We start from the raw sequence: 14,716 nt of genomic DNA on the forward strand, positions 1-14,716 counted from the left end.
AACAATTCTCAAGGCAATGGTTGCAAGAGCATGTCAAAACATTTCTCAAGAACAAAAAATCTAGTGTGAGGAGAGTTGCAAAGAAGACAATGGAGTCTCCAGAGCATAGCTATCGGCCAGGAAATGTCCATGATGTGGAGTGGGAGACAACTATGAGCGAGAAAGAGGATGAAAGGGCAACGGGTGCGAGGATGTATACGCGTCAAGTTGAGGCCAGATCCCATTAGACTCCTACGCATTATGGTTCGGGAGGAAAACGGCTTGGAAAGACAAATATGTAAGTAAAAATATTTGTTTTATTGTAAAAAGTCTAATGTTTTTCATTTAATTGATTGGTTGCTATTTTTTGTCAGTATAACATTACCATGAGTCGCCCGACCAGAGATGTGCAGAGATATAGAGAGAACCATACCGAGTATAAAACTTGGTGTTGGTTGTTTGAAAATCAAATGATCTCTCGAGAGGAGTTCGAAAATGCGTGCAGAAGTTTGCAACATGGAAGTTTAATCTTATTTAAATAATCAAATTGTTGATTTTATATCAAATATTAAATAACAAAGTGTTAATTGTTTCTTTTTTTGGTTTTGCAGAGTCAAGGAGTTCCACGCGAAATGCCACCATCTCCCCCATGTACATCCTCTATTTTGTATACGCGGGCCCTGTTTGCCCTATCCCACATGACCACACTCTATTTTGTACACGCGGGCTTTTTTTGCCCTTTATGTAAATGCAATACCTATCATTTTTTGGCTCAATACCTCCCCCAATTGTAATTCCACTTATGTAAATGAAATTATCAATCTTTTTTTGGCTCAATGTATTGTCCAATTGTGATATTTTATTGTAATTAATAATAATTTTATAAAATATCTTAAATAAATGAAAAAATAGATGACCTTTTGGATGGTCCTGCAAAGGACAATCCAAACGGTCATCTGTTTTTTTATAATAAACCTACCCGCGGTAATGCCTGCGATAACATCCACGCGGTAACTGTCGAGGGTATGCTTGCAGTAAACGACGCGGAAATATAGCCGCAGCCATTACCGCGACTGTTACCGCTAGACCATTACCGCAAATGTTGCCGCAGTCTTTTCCGCATATGGGAATTTTCATATTCCAAATTTGTTTGTTTTTTTTGTGGTAATGTGAGCGATAATACCGCGCATATGTTATAGTGTAAATTTGCGAGGCGGTTCAAATTTTCCATCGTCGACTGTTTTCTTTTTAAATTATTATCGCGCCATCATGTACAATCCCAGTCACCATCGTCGGTCTTGGTCCATCTCAGTAGTTCTTGTGCTGAGATGAGATAGCGTTCTCGATTTCTGCATCATTGTGAATTTCTTTTTGATAATACATATAGATATATATTTGCATACCATCCTTCACCTTTGAAGTTATCCCACATGATTCTCCACTCATTCGGTGATTTCTTAAGGTCTCCTAAGATTGTTCCAATTCTGCTAAATTAACCACGTATGGTAAGTTGGTTATATTAATTGTCTTCCAAAGGCCCAAATGACCTATGAGATCAATGTGCTACAATCTTGTTGGATCTCCTACCAAGTCTGGGTACGAAATAAAAGGCAGTAACATAACGGCTACACTAAACATCAGTGTCTTATGCGACTGTCCCGGGATGTATTGCATCGGTCACTGAAGACCATCAACTCCACATTAATATAGTCATATTGGATGTCTCCCATGCCTTGCTAACATAGTCCAGACCCTCTGTTCGAGCCTCCATCACTGATGGGGTGGCCCTCATAGACATAGGCGTCTTATGCTCCCAAGCATAATGACTCTATTGATCAATATACCTCTAGTATAGGGGGATTCTGACCTCTGTTGTACAACTTTCTCCTCTCCATGTCGAGTCTCTTCTTCTATCCTACTGGGATCCACCAACAAGTCACTTCACATTCTTGACTCTCACAAGGCAATATTCACAGTCCACTACTCTCTTTATCTTTTCTCCTTGACAAACACAATTCCTCACTTACTAAGCATGACTAACACCTTAGATATGGCTAGATCAATATTTCACTTGTATGTTTCATTAGTGACATAGAAGTCTTCCGCAAGTCTTCTTGATTACACACTGTTAATGAATATTGAGACTGGCAAATAACTGTGATTGTTTTCAACATGTATATAACGTGTTCTTGAAGAATCTTTTACTTATTTTTGTAAACCTTGTCAAATTGATACTGATCTTCATTACATAAGTTTTGCCTAATTCCTCCACTAGTGATGCTATCAAATATTGTAGGGCCTAACCTTTCTGCATACTACAAAGTTGTTAAATTTCTCTTGTTGACACTTGCAATACCAGTGGTCTGACATTTGTACTTTGCTTTAGTCTATACTTTTTATTAGATAATCCAATTGTCTATCTTCATTAACATTAACCAAATGATTATTTTGCTATTGACTTTCCTTTTTAACTACTTGTTTTGCATTTGACAATTTAACTCCAAGTCCTTTCTTCGAACAACCCCCAGGTACGTAATTTTGCAATGTTTCGCTAAAGCATTTTAATCCTCTTTAATGAGTAAGTTCTTCAATATATCTATTGCTATAATTTTCCTTAACCGGCCTCTCGTCATTATGATTCCTCTCTCTCATGTGATTACATTGTCATACATTGGCTTCACATACTCCTATGATACAACTCACCCTCTCTACTTCCTTCTAAGTTGTTCTTATTTTGTACATTTATTTCATTGCACACAGTTAGTAGTTTGCAACAAGCATAATCCAAATGGATAATTTCAAAGGAACGAGATCTTTTGCTTATTTATCAGAATATGTGAAATTACCCATCCTAACATTGTTGCTTGCTGCTTCCCCTGAATGTAAATTTAAATTGAGCAACTTTATCATCAAGCTGATATACAATTACACACAAGATCTAATATGGATATTGAGAAACAGTTTTGTGCAGCACTATGGGACCGCAACATACTCTGATTTGGCACCACCAGCTAGTAAATGTTTTGTTTCGTTTTTGTTTTCTTTCTTTATGTCTTGTCTCGCCCATTGGTCACGTGCACACAGATTCGCCGATTTAAGTACTGTGTGAATGCTCATCTAGTGCAGATTCGTCGATTTAGACAGCACATCCAACAAACTGTAGATTCACAATTTTTAACAATACTAAATGCAGATTCTCTTATTTAGGCAGCACGACTTCTTGGTGTGGACTCGCCGGTTGAGGCACCACCAATCACAAAATTATGCTGCAGTGGCTGGCCACCACTATAACTGGTATGATTTTGTTACCCGGGTACAATTTGAAATGGATCATTTGATTTGGATTTGGAATGGATATATGTTGCTTTCCTATCGCGATAATATTGAATTTGAGAATGATGAGAATCAAATTATTGAATGATGAGTGTGACAAATGATATCCTGATTCATCAAGGTATGACATAAAATGCTTATTCTATTGGTATGGGACACTAGAATAGGTAGTATGTGGATGACGGAAGGCATAAGCTAATGTTGTTTAGTTTCATAAATTTTTCTTTTATTATGTGATGTTTTTGATACAACATACTAATCACTGTTTTTAACAAGTATTGTTTACAGATTTTTATCTTCACAACTGAGGACAGTTGCTTTCCAACGGAGAGGTATGTAATGGAATTGATATTTCTATTAATTATTGCAGCTTACAAGTGGAAAAGGCTTGAGCGAGCTAGGCCTATGCATACGGAAATATATTTCATGTATTATTCAAGTGCTCTTTATGAGCTTCGGCCATTTATGACTGGCCGGTCAGTTTGTACTCATAATTGACCATTTAAGAAATCTATAAAACAAATACGTGCAAGGGGGAAATGGTCACTTTTGCACGGGGGGAGATTGCACTCAGTGTCTGTGTATTATTCTCTCCTCTCCTCTCTTCTCTCTCGCCGTGCTGACGTAGCACTCCACTCTAAGAGGTGCGTCTGCATGTGCTCTTTTTCTCTTCTCACTCTCAGTCTCTCTCTGTTCGCATACGTCGTGGTTTATGTGCTATGGGAATCGCTAGGTATGCAGATTTGTCAGTTTATGCTAGATATTGTGTTATCTTGGGGTATTTTGTGGGGCAGCCATGTTTCGGTATGTAGCAAATATAATTAGTCTAATTTTGACACAAGAAGCAAAAGTCCCCGGGGATTCACTAGTAGTATTCGTGAGACATCACCTGCATACAACAGAACTACCTTGTTTTACCCACATATCCTTTGTAAAATTTACCTTTTCGGCCCAGTAAAACCCACCCAGACCAGGCAAAGGCCAATATGATTACGTTCATTTTATGAAATTGACGAAGTTATCTATTAATTAGGACACCACATGGAACAAGGAGAAATGTATTATCGAGAAGTAAAATATATACATCAAATAAGTCGTGGAAATGTGCACGGGACCATGACATGTCTTGATCTATGATCTAATTTGGCATCCAAAAGACATTGTCATACTCTATGGAGAGTAGCCAGCAGTAGCTGAGCATTTTTGTAACAATTATCTAAGTAGATAGCTTAGAAGAACCCATTTCTCAGGTAACACGTATAACTTTATTTAATTTAAGTAGCAGGTTTATAATTGTGTGGTGGCGCCATCGACAAGCTCAGAAAATGAGAAACGAGGAGTGCTCCATCCAAGCTTATTGAATCCTGCAGTCGTCGCAAAATTACAGTTAGTGTGTGTGTGTGAGAGAGAGAGAGAGAGAGAGAGAGAGATATTACTGAGAGCAGTCTACGTCGGCTCTAAGGGGGTAGCGTACAGAGACGCCGCATTGAGAGGGTATAGAGGCGATGTAGTCCGTGTTGAGATTGTACTTGGTGGCAAGGTCCTTGAGGCAGTAGCAGATGTCCTGGCGCGCCTGCTGCCCGCTCTCAGCTCGGCTGTTCAACTGCTTTACGCCCTCGCAGCAGGCATCCCCCTCTTGGGGTTTGGAAGTGGAACTGGAACTGCCACTTGCCGCCGCGACGTACGGGGCACAGGACGAGATGTCCTGACTCACCGTGTCGCATGACACTCGCCCCTGCGCCATCGCAGCAGGTGGCAGCTCTATCATCCACACCATCATCACCACCACCACCACCACTACTGGTGCAGAAGCCTCTTTCACCATGCGCATGCTGCATGACCGCGCCATCTCTCTCTCTCTCTCTCTCTCTCTCTCTCTCTCTCTCTCTCTGTGAGACACTACACACACACGAGCACACAGCCAACTTCAGCGCTTGCATGTATATATAGGAGGAGGTAAACGCGCCCTCGAATCACGCGCTTGCATAGTTCAAACCATCCCCGTATGTTTGGTACGAACTATTCTGTGCGATACCCGAATGTTTACTCCGGAGTTTTCCAGGCAGACAAGTTTGCCATGGAATAACATTCGTACTTGCTGTCCCGAAGTTCGAAGAATCTTCAAACTAATGTCCTGTTTCGGTTTTTTGAGCTTAGAAGCAGCATAATCTCCCCCCCCCCCGCGCGGCCCCAATTTCTTAAGTTTTTCTATGCTTGCATGACAATTTTTTTTATTTTCATGCTCTTTTTGACAACAATTGATAGTTCTGTAAAATCATGGGGTTCATGAACTTTAAAAAAAAACTAAAGATTCCTGGCAACTAAATTTTTAAAAAGAAGGGGGGGCTTTGATCATCCTCATGTGCGGGGACAATCATTGGGGGGCTTTGCCTCCCCTTTTATTTTCAAATTTCTTATGTTGTTTGTGCATCCAAGCAACAGACAAATTGATGCTGATCATCTACATAGATGCGAACAATCAAGGGGCTCATGCCCCCCTTTTCTATAAAAAAAACTCTTGTCCATGGAGTCCATGATGTGTGGTTCAGAGCAAGAAAGAATCCAAAGCGCCCTCAAATCATGAACTCCATGAACGCCCTCAAGATCCCTTGATGGCTTCAAAGCACCCTTAAGATCTTGAACTCCATTCTCAAAAACTTTTTAAAATCAAGGCGTGCGGGCGTTTTGGGGGGGGGGGTCAAGCCCCCCGTGCGTCCGTGTGGACACAAATGATCAGAGGGCTCCACCCCCCTTTTTCTCCGAAGCTGTGACAATGAAATTCAAGACCATGAGTGAAATGATGACAATGGCGCTTGGAGCCGGAGAAGGGGAGAGCTATGTGGGAGACAATGGAGCGATGCAATTTAAAGAGGTAGGAGAAGGGAGGCATGGGGAGGAGAAGGGAAGAGAGGGGAGATCATGGAGGAGTTAGGACAAGGGAAGCATAGCAAGAAGAAGAGAGGGAATAAAAAGTTTTTGTTTTGGGTTTAGGGTCTGGTGCACACACCACATAATCGGACACAAAAAAGGGTGGTCATGATTAGTTTTTGAGATAAAGTGTGTCAATTCATTCTTAAACTGGTTTGAATTTCATTTAGTAATTTAGTTTTAGATACTAGAGAATATCTATAGAATAATTAATAATGATACAGAGAGACACACATGCTGACCATAAATTATGGAATTTAGTTTTAATTGGTAGATAATATTTATAGCATAATTAATAGTGATAGAGAGAAACACACATGAATACCATAAATTAAGGAATAACTTTGAGTCAGAGTGAGATATAGAACCTCAAGCTTCCTTGACTGATGAGGAGTTAAGGACATTATCTAACAAAAAAGATACACTTTATTGAAAAAAAACAAAAAATTAAGTCCACTACCACCTATATGCTTCTATGGTCTTCTTAATGTATATGTACCATGTTCGTTTCTCTAGTTGAAAGACGCCATTGCAAATGAGCTCTTCAAGCACTACATTGCTATCTTGGCACATAGGTGATGACACGGTAACACATCATGCCATGGCATAATTAAAATGCAACTTTAAAATGTTCACCTCACTTTTTATGCCTTTTCATAGGTGGAGGGAATGCTACAATGTACATAATGTCATATGTGTGAAAAGAGTTGCCACAGTTGCAATCGCGTACATACCTTACTAGAGAGGTAAGGTTCTAAATGTGGCACTATGGTGTGTTTTCACATAATAAAACATGTTGTATTTGGGTTATATGTGTCCATATGTTAAGTGCATCGAGAGGGCACACTCGTTTTGCCAGTTAGAAAGTTCAATGCGGATGATCTCATTAAAAAATAGTAGGTTTCATGCATAGCCATAAACGATGTATCTAAAGTGCTTGCCAAGTGGAGAGATGAGGAACAACATTCAATTTGATCTCAAGGAAATGTTTCCACAAATTTATGGTCTTTCTCAGCTCGTTTGGACTTTTTACGGGCAAATGCATTTTTGAGTTAAAAATGGCCATAAAATCGTTAACAAAACCCCAAAATTAGCTAAAGATGGGTCACAATGACACATCAACAACTATGGACGTGTTTTCTCAAGCTCGGGGGGGGGGAGAGGGGGGGGGGAGGGATTTGTTGAACCAAAAATCAGCATTTTAAGCGTCCTTGAGAAGGAACACACACGCTTTCTCTATGGTGTAACAGTGTAGTTTCGCACTATTCCGACCTTGTATTCAAGCTTGCAAGGGTTACAATTATGGGTTTCTCTCTTCAAAAGGCTGTGTGGACTTGTCTATGGAAGTACTGAAGCTTCCATTGCATGAGCTTGATGAAGAATTAAAGAAGGAATTCTAAAAGAGTTTTCAATAGGCTAGAAGAAGGGTTCTCTATCACTAAACTATTGAGGGAGTGTGAGCGATGTTATGCTCAATTATCAGGAATAGTGCAAGGTACTTTGGATTGTGAGAACTTTGAATTGTTTCTTCAAGGTTGAGAACGAGACCTGAACTCTAAGAATAGATAGAGCTACTATTAGAAGATAAGAATATAGAATATGGGTTCAAGGTAGAGCGTAAAGAGGTTGATATAGTTTCATTGCATTTGCTAAGAGGCAACAACATTATTAAAAGCCTATTATTCACATGTTTGAATGAATAAAATGACCCCTTATTTAAGGATTATTTGTTGAACAAAATACCAATACTTTAAGCCTCTTGGAGAAGGAATACACATGCTTCTTCTATGGTGTACTAGTATAGTTTTGCACTATTACTACCTTGCATTCAAGCCTCTGAGGGTTAAAATTATGGGTTTCTCTCTTTAAAAGGCTATGTGGGCTTTTCTATGGAGGTACAAAACCTTCCATTGAATGAGCTTGATGAAGAATTGAAGGAGGAGTTCTATAAGGGTTCTCAATAGGACACACACGCACTATATTTGTGCAACTGGGAGCGAGGCTACACCAAATCATCACACACACATAAGAGTTGAGTTGATCTTGTATTGTTTAGAGAGTTAAACATTCATGTACTAGAGGTAGATATGATCAAAATATAAGGGGAATCAAGGAACATCATGGAAGAGAGTATAAATGAGGGACATGATGGAAGAGATTGGGAGTGATTCAAATTTTCCTTAAAGGAAGAATACTTCATAGATGACTCTGAGAGCGTTACAAACCCAACTTTCTTAGAGTGGGTTTTAAAACCAAAAGAGGGGTTCTCTATCACTAAACTATTGAGGGAGTTTGAGCGATGTTATGCTCAACTATCAGGAATAGATCAAGGTACTTTGGATAGTGAAAACTCTGAATTGTTTCTTCAAGCTGCAGAACCTGAACGGGACCCGAACTCTAAGAAAAGATAGAGGTTCATGAAGTTTAAAAAAAAACTTAAGATTCCTGGCAACTAAATTTTTTTAAAAAAGAGGGGGGCTTTGATCATCCTCGTCTGCGGGGACAATCATTGGGGGGCTTTGCCTCCCCTTTTATTTTCAAATTTCTTATGTTGTTTGTGCATCCAAGCAACAGACAAATTGATGCCGATCATCTACATAGATGCGAACAATCAAGGGGCTCATGCCCCCCTTTTCTATAAAAAAAACTCTTGTCCATAGAGTCCATGATGTGTGGTTCAGAGTAAGAAAGAATCCAAAGCGCCCTCAAGTCATGAACTCCATGAACTCCCTCAAGATCCCTTGATGGCTTCAAGGCACCCTTAAGATCTTGAACTCCATTCTCAAAAACTTTTTAAAATCAAGGCGTGTGGGCGTTTTGGGGGGGGGTCAAGCCCCCCGTGCGTCCGTGTGGACACAAATGATCAGAGGGCTCCACCCCCCTTTTTTTCCGAAGCTGTGAGAATGAAATTCAAGACCATGAGTGAAATGATGACAATGGCGCTTGGAGCCGGAGAAGGGGAGAGCGATGTGGGAGACAATGGAGTGATGCAATTGAAAGAGGTAGGAGAAGGGAGGCATGAGGAGGAGAAGGGAAGAGAGGGGAGATCATGGAGGAGATAGGAGGAGTTAGGACCAGGGAAGCATAGCAAGAAGAAGAGAGGGAATAAAAAGTTTTTGTTTTGGGTTTAGGGTCTGGTACCAGCACACACCACATAATCGGACACAAAAAAGGTGGTCATGATTAGTTTTTGAGAAAAAGTGTGTCAATTCATTCTTAAACTGGTTTGAATTTCATTTAGTAATTTAGTTTTAGATACTAGAGAATATCTATAGAATATCTATAGAATAATTAATAATGATACAGAGAGACACACATGCTGACCATAAATTATGGAATTTAGTTTTAATTGGTAGATATTATTTATAGCATAATTAATAGTGATAGAGAGACACACACAAGAATACCATAAATTAAGGAATAACTTTGAGTCAGAGCGAGATATAGAACCTCAAGCTTTCTTGACTGATGAGGAGTTAAGGACATTATCTAACAAAAAAGATACACTTTATTGAAAAAAAAACAAAAAATTAAGTCCACTACCACCTATATGCTTCTATGGTCTTCTTAATGTATATGTACCATGTTCGTTTCTCTAGTTGAAAGACGCCATTGCAAATGAGCTCTTCAAGCACTACATTTCTATCTTGGCACATAGGTGATGACACGGTGACACATCATGCCATGGCATAATTAAAATGCAACTTTAAAATGTTCACCTCACTTTTTATGCCTTTTCATAGGTGGAGGGAATGCTACAATGTACATAATGTCATATGTGTGAAAAGAGTTGCCACAGTTGCAATCGCGTACATACCTTACTCGAGAGGTAAGGTTCTAAATGTGGCACTATGGTGTGTTTTAACATAATAAAACATGATTAATTTGGGTTATATGTGTACATATGTTAAGTGCATCGAGAGGGCACACTCGTTTTGTCAGCTAGAAAGTTCAATGCGGATGATCTCATTAAAAAATAGTAGGTTTTATGCATAGCCATAAACGATGTATCTAAAGTGCTTGCCAAGTGGAGAGATGAGGAACAACAATCAATTTGATCTCAAGGAAATGTTTCCACAAATTTATGGTCTTTCTCAGCTCGTTTGGACTTTTTACGGGCAAATGCATTTTTGAGTTAAAAATGGCCATAAAATCGTAAACAAAATCCCAAAATTAGCTAAAGGTGGGTCACAATGACACATCAACAACTATGGACGTGTTTTCTCAAGCTCAGGGGGGGAGAGGGGGGGGGGGAGGGATTTGTTGAACCAAAAATCAGCATTTTATGCGTCCTTGAGAAGGAATACACACGCTTTCTCTATGGTGTACCAGTGTAGTTTCGCACTATTCCGACCTTGTATTCAAGCTTGTAAGGGTTACAATTATGGGTTTCTCTCTTCAAAAGGCTGTGTGGACTTGTCTATGGAAGTACTGAAGCTTCCATTGCATGAGCTTGATGAAGAATTAAAGAAGGAATTCTAAAAGGGTTTCAATAGGCTAGAAGAAGGGTTCTCTATCACTAAACTATTGAGGGAGTGTGAGCGATGTTATGCTCAATTATCAGGAATAGTGCAAGGTACTTTGGATAGTGAGAACTTTGAATTGTTTCTTCAAGCTGAAGAACCTGAACGAGACCTGAACTCTAAGAAAAGATAGAGCTACTATTAGAAGATAAGAATATAAAATAGGGGTTCAAGGTAGAGTGGAAAGAGGTTGATATAGTTTAATTGCTTGCTAAGAGGCAACAACATTATTAAAAGCCCGTCTTTCATATGTTTGAATCAATAAAATGACCCCTTGTTTTACGATTATTTGTTGAACAAAAAATCAACACTTAAAGCCTCTTGGAGAAGGAATACACACGCCTGTTCTATGGTGTACCAGTGTAGTTTCGCACTATTCCTACCTTGTATTCGAGCTTCTGAGGGTTATAATTACGAGTTTCTCTCTTCAAAAGGCTGTGTGGGCTTGTCTATGGAGGTACTGAAGCTTCCATCGAATGAGCTTGATGAAGAGTTGAAGGAGGAATTTTAAAAGGATTTTCAATAGGACAAACAAGCACTATATTTGTGCAACTGGGAGCGAGGCTACACCAAATTATCACACACATACATAAGAGTTTGGAGTTGATCTTGTATTTTTTAGAGAGTTAAGCTTTCATGGCTGGATTTTTTTCCATTTTAAATGTGTCTTTTGCTTTGATGATTGGTTTGATTTCGCTAGAAAATCTCACAATCGAAGGCCCGATGCTTTCCTAGCCGCATCACAAAGCTTATAAGATATGCAGAAACAAGAGCAATAGGGGATGCATTTTGACCAAGGTATAATGGAAAATTTTCAATAATTTTCTATTTTTATGCAATAGCAACAAGTTGTAGAAAGAAGGAAGATGTCAACAACCAAAGCCTTTGGGTCTATTGTAAATAAAATAGATCAATTTGAAGGGAAAAATGCCACAAACTATATCCATGATTAAGTGAAGGAGATGAATTTACAACATGTACTAGAGGTAGATATGCTCAGAATTTTCAAGTTTGTTGTGTTCCTTGAGACTAGAAAGCATATAAGGGGAATCAAGGAACATCATGGAAGAGATTAGAGAGTATATAAGGGGAATTGGGGGACATCATGGAAGAGATTGGAGGTGATTGAAATTTTCCTTAAAGGAAGAATACTTCATAGATGACTCTGAGAGGGTTACAAACCCAACTTTCTTAGAGTTGGTTTTAAAGCCAAAAGAAGGTTTCTCTATCACTAAAGTCTTGAGGGAGTTTGAGCAATGGCGCTATGCTCAACTATCAGGAATAGAGTAAGGTAATTTGGAAAGTGAAAGCTCTGAATTGTTTCTTCAAGCTGCAGAACCTGAACGAGACCTAAACTCTAAGAAAAGATAGAGCTAGTATTAGAAGATACGAATATAGAATACGGGTTTAAGGTTGATATAGTTTCATTGCTTGCTAAGAGGCAATGACATTATCAAAAGCCCGTTTTTCACATGTTTGAATGAATAAAATGACCCCTTATTTTAGGATTATTTATTGAAAAAAAAATCAACACTTTAAGCAGCTTGGAGAAGAAATACACAAGCTTCTTCTATGGTGTACCTATGTAGTTTCACACTATTCCTACCTTGTATTCAAGCTTGTGACGTGTCTCTCTTCAAAAGGCTGTGTGGGCTTGTCTATGGAGGTACTGAACCTTCCATTGAATGAGCTTGATGAAGTATTGAAGGAGGAATTCTAAAAGGGTTTCCAATACGACAAACAAGCACTATATTTGTGCATTCTGGAGCGAGGCTACACCAAATCATCACACGCACATAAGAGTTTTGAGTTGATCTTGTATCTTTTAGAGAGTTAAACTTTCATGGTTGCATGTTTTTTTTCATTTTAAATATGTCTTTTGCTTTGATGATTGGTTTGATTTCGCTAAAAAATCTCACAATCAAAGGCCCGATGCTTTCCTAGCCGCATCACAAAGCTTTTAAGATATGGAGAAACAAGAGCAAAAGGGGATGTATTCTGGCCAAGGTATAATGGAAACTCTCTTTTCTATAGCAACAAATCATAGAAAGAAGGAAAATGTCAACAACCAAATCCTTTGCGGGAAGAATAATTCAGAAATGACTCTGAGAGGGTTACCAACCCAACTTTCTTAGATTGGGTTTTAAAGCTACAAGACGGGTTCTCTATCAATAAAATATTGAGGGAGTTTGAGCGATGTTATGCTCAACTATCAGGAATAGAGCAAGGTACTTTGGATAGTGAAAACGGTGAATTGTTTCTTCAAGCTGCAGAACCTGAACGAGACCTAAACTCTAAGAAAAGATAGAGCTACTATTAGAAGATAAGAATATAGAATAGGGGTTCAAGGTATAGTGGAAAGAGGTTGATATAGTTTCATTGCTTTTGCTAAGAGGCAACGACATTATTAAAAGCCCGTTTTTCACATGTTTGAATGAATAAAATGACCCCTTATTTTAGGATTATTTGTTGAACAAAAAATCAGTACTTTAAGCCTCTTGGAGAAGGCATACACACGCTTTTTCGATGGTGTACTAGTGTAGTTTTGCACTATTACTACCTTGTATTAGAGCTTCTGAGGGTTACGATTATGGGTTTCTCTCTTTAAAAGGATGTGTGGGCTTGTCTATGGAGGTACAAAACCTTCCATTGAATGATCTTGATGAAGAATTGAAGGAGGAATTCTAAAAGGGTTCTCAATAGGACAAACAAGCACTATATTTGTGCAACTGGGAGCGAGGCTACACCAAATCATATCACACACACATAAGAGTTTTGAGTTGATCTTGTATTGTTTAGAGAGTTAAGCATTCATGGCTGAATTTGTTTTTTCATTTTAAACATGTCTTTTTCTTTGATGATTGGTTTGATTTTTTTAGAAAATCTCACAATCAAAGCTCGATGCTTTCCTAGCCTCATTGCAAAGCTTATAAGAAATGGAGAAACAAGAGCAATAGGGGATGCATTTTGACCACTGCTAAGAGGAAACGAAATTATTAAAAGCCGGTCTTTCATATGTTGGAAGGAATAAAATGACCCCTTATTTTAGGACTATTTGTTGAACACAAAATCATCACTTTAAGCCTCTTGGAGAAGGAATACATACGCTTTTTCTATGGTGTACCACTGTACGTAGTTTCTCACTATTCCTACCTTGTATTCGAGCTTGTGAGGGTTATAATTATGGGTTTCTCTCTTCAATAGGCCGTGTGGGCTTGTCTATGGAGGTATTGAACCTTCCATTGAATGAGCTTGATAAAGAAGTCAAGGAGTTATCCTCAAAGGGTTTTCAATAGGACAAACAAGCACTATATTTGTGAAAGTGGGAGTGAGACTACACCAAATAATCACACACGTAAAACTTTTGAGTCGATCTTGTATTTTTAAGAGCATTAAGATTTCATCGCTGGATTTTTTTTCCATTTTAAATGTGTCTTTTGCTTTGTTGACTAGTTTTATTTTGCTATAAAAGCTCACAATCAAAGGCCCGATGGTTTCCTAGCCCCATCGGAAAGCTTATAAGATATGCAGAAACAAGAGCAATAGGGAATGCATTTTGACTAAGGTATAATGGAAACTTTTCAATACTTTTCTCTTTTTATGCAAAAGCAACAAGTTGTATAAAGAAGGAAGATGTCAACAATCATAGCCTTTGGGTCTATTGTAAATAAAATGGATCAATTTGAAGAGAAAGATGCTAGAAAGTATATCCATGGTTATGTGAAGGAGATGAATTTATAACACGTACTAGAGGTAGATATGATCAAAATTTTCAAATTTGTTGTGGTCCCTGAGGGTAGAGAGCATATAAGGGGAATCAAGGAACATCATGGAAGAGATTAGAGAGCATATAAGGGGAATTGGGGGACATCATGGAAGAGATTAGGAGTGATTCAAATTTTCCTTAAAGGAAGAATACTTCATAGATGACTCTAAGATGGTTACAGACCCAG

General features: G+C 38.7%; 1 protein-coding gene across 1 annotated transcript; it reads right to left on the minus strand.

Annotated features, from left to right (window-relative positions):
- Positions 1 to 4,354: 4,354 nt before the first annotated feature.
- Positions 4,355 to 5,220, minus strand: LOC147427089 (non-specific lipid-transfer protein 3-like). Its single transcript, XM_086498150.1, has 2 exons — positions 4,749 to 5,220; positions 4,355 to 4,676 (listed from the first exon to the last, which is right to left on the minus strand). Exons 1-2 carry the CDS (start codon positions 5,159 to 5,161, stop codon positions 4,667 to 4,669), a joined length of 423 nt encoding a protein of 140 aa, XP_086354276.1. The 5' UTR covers positions 5,162 to 5,220; the 3' UTR covers positions 4,355 to 4,666.
- Positions 5,221 to 14,716: the final 9,496 nt, after the last annotated feature.

Source organism: Adiantum capillus-veneris, chromosome 24 (assembly GCF_014529385.1).
Source record: "Adiantum capillus-veneris isolate H3 chromosome 24, ASM1452938v2, whole genome shotgun sequence".
Lineage (NCBI taxonomy): Eukaryota > Viridiplantae > Streptophyta > Polypodiopsida > Polypodiales > Pteridaceae > Adiantum > Adiantum capillus-veneris.

Excerpts from the sequence above, each read along its gene's own strand:
- LOC147427089 (XM_086498150.1), bottom strand. The coding sequence starts at position 5,161 with ATGGCGCGGTCATGCAGCATGCGCATGGTGAAAGAGGCTTCTGCACCA.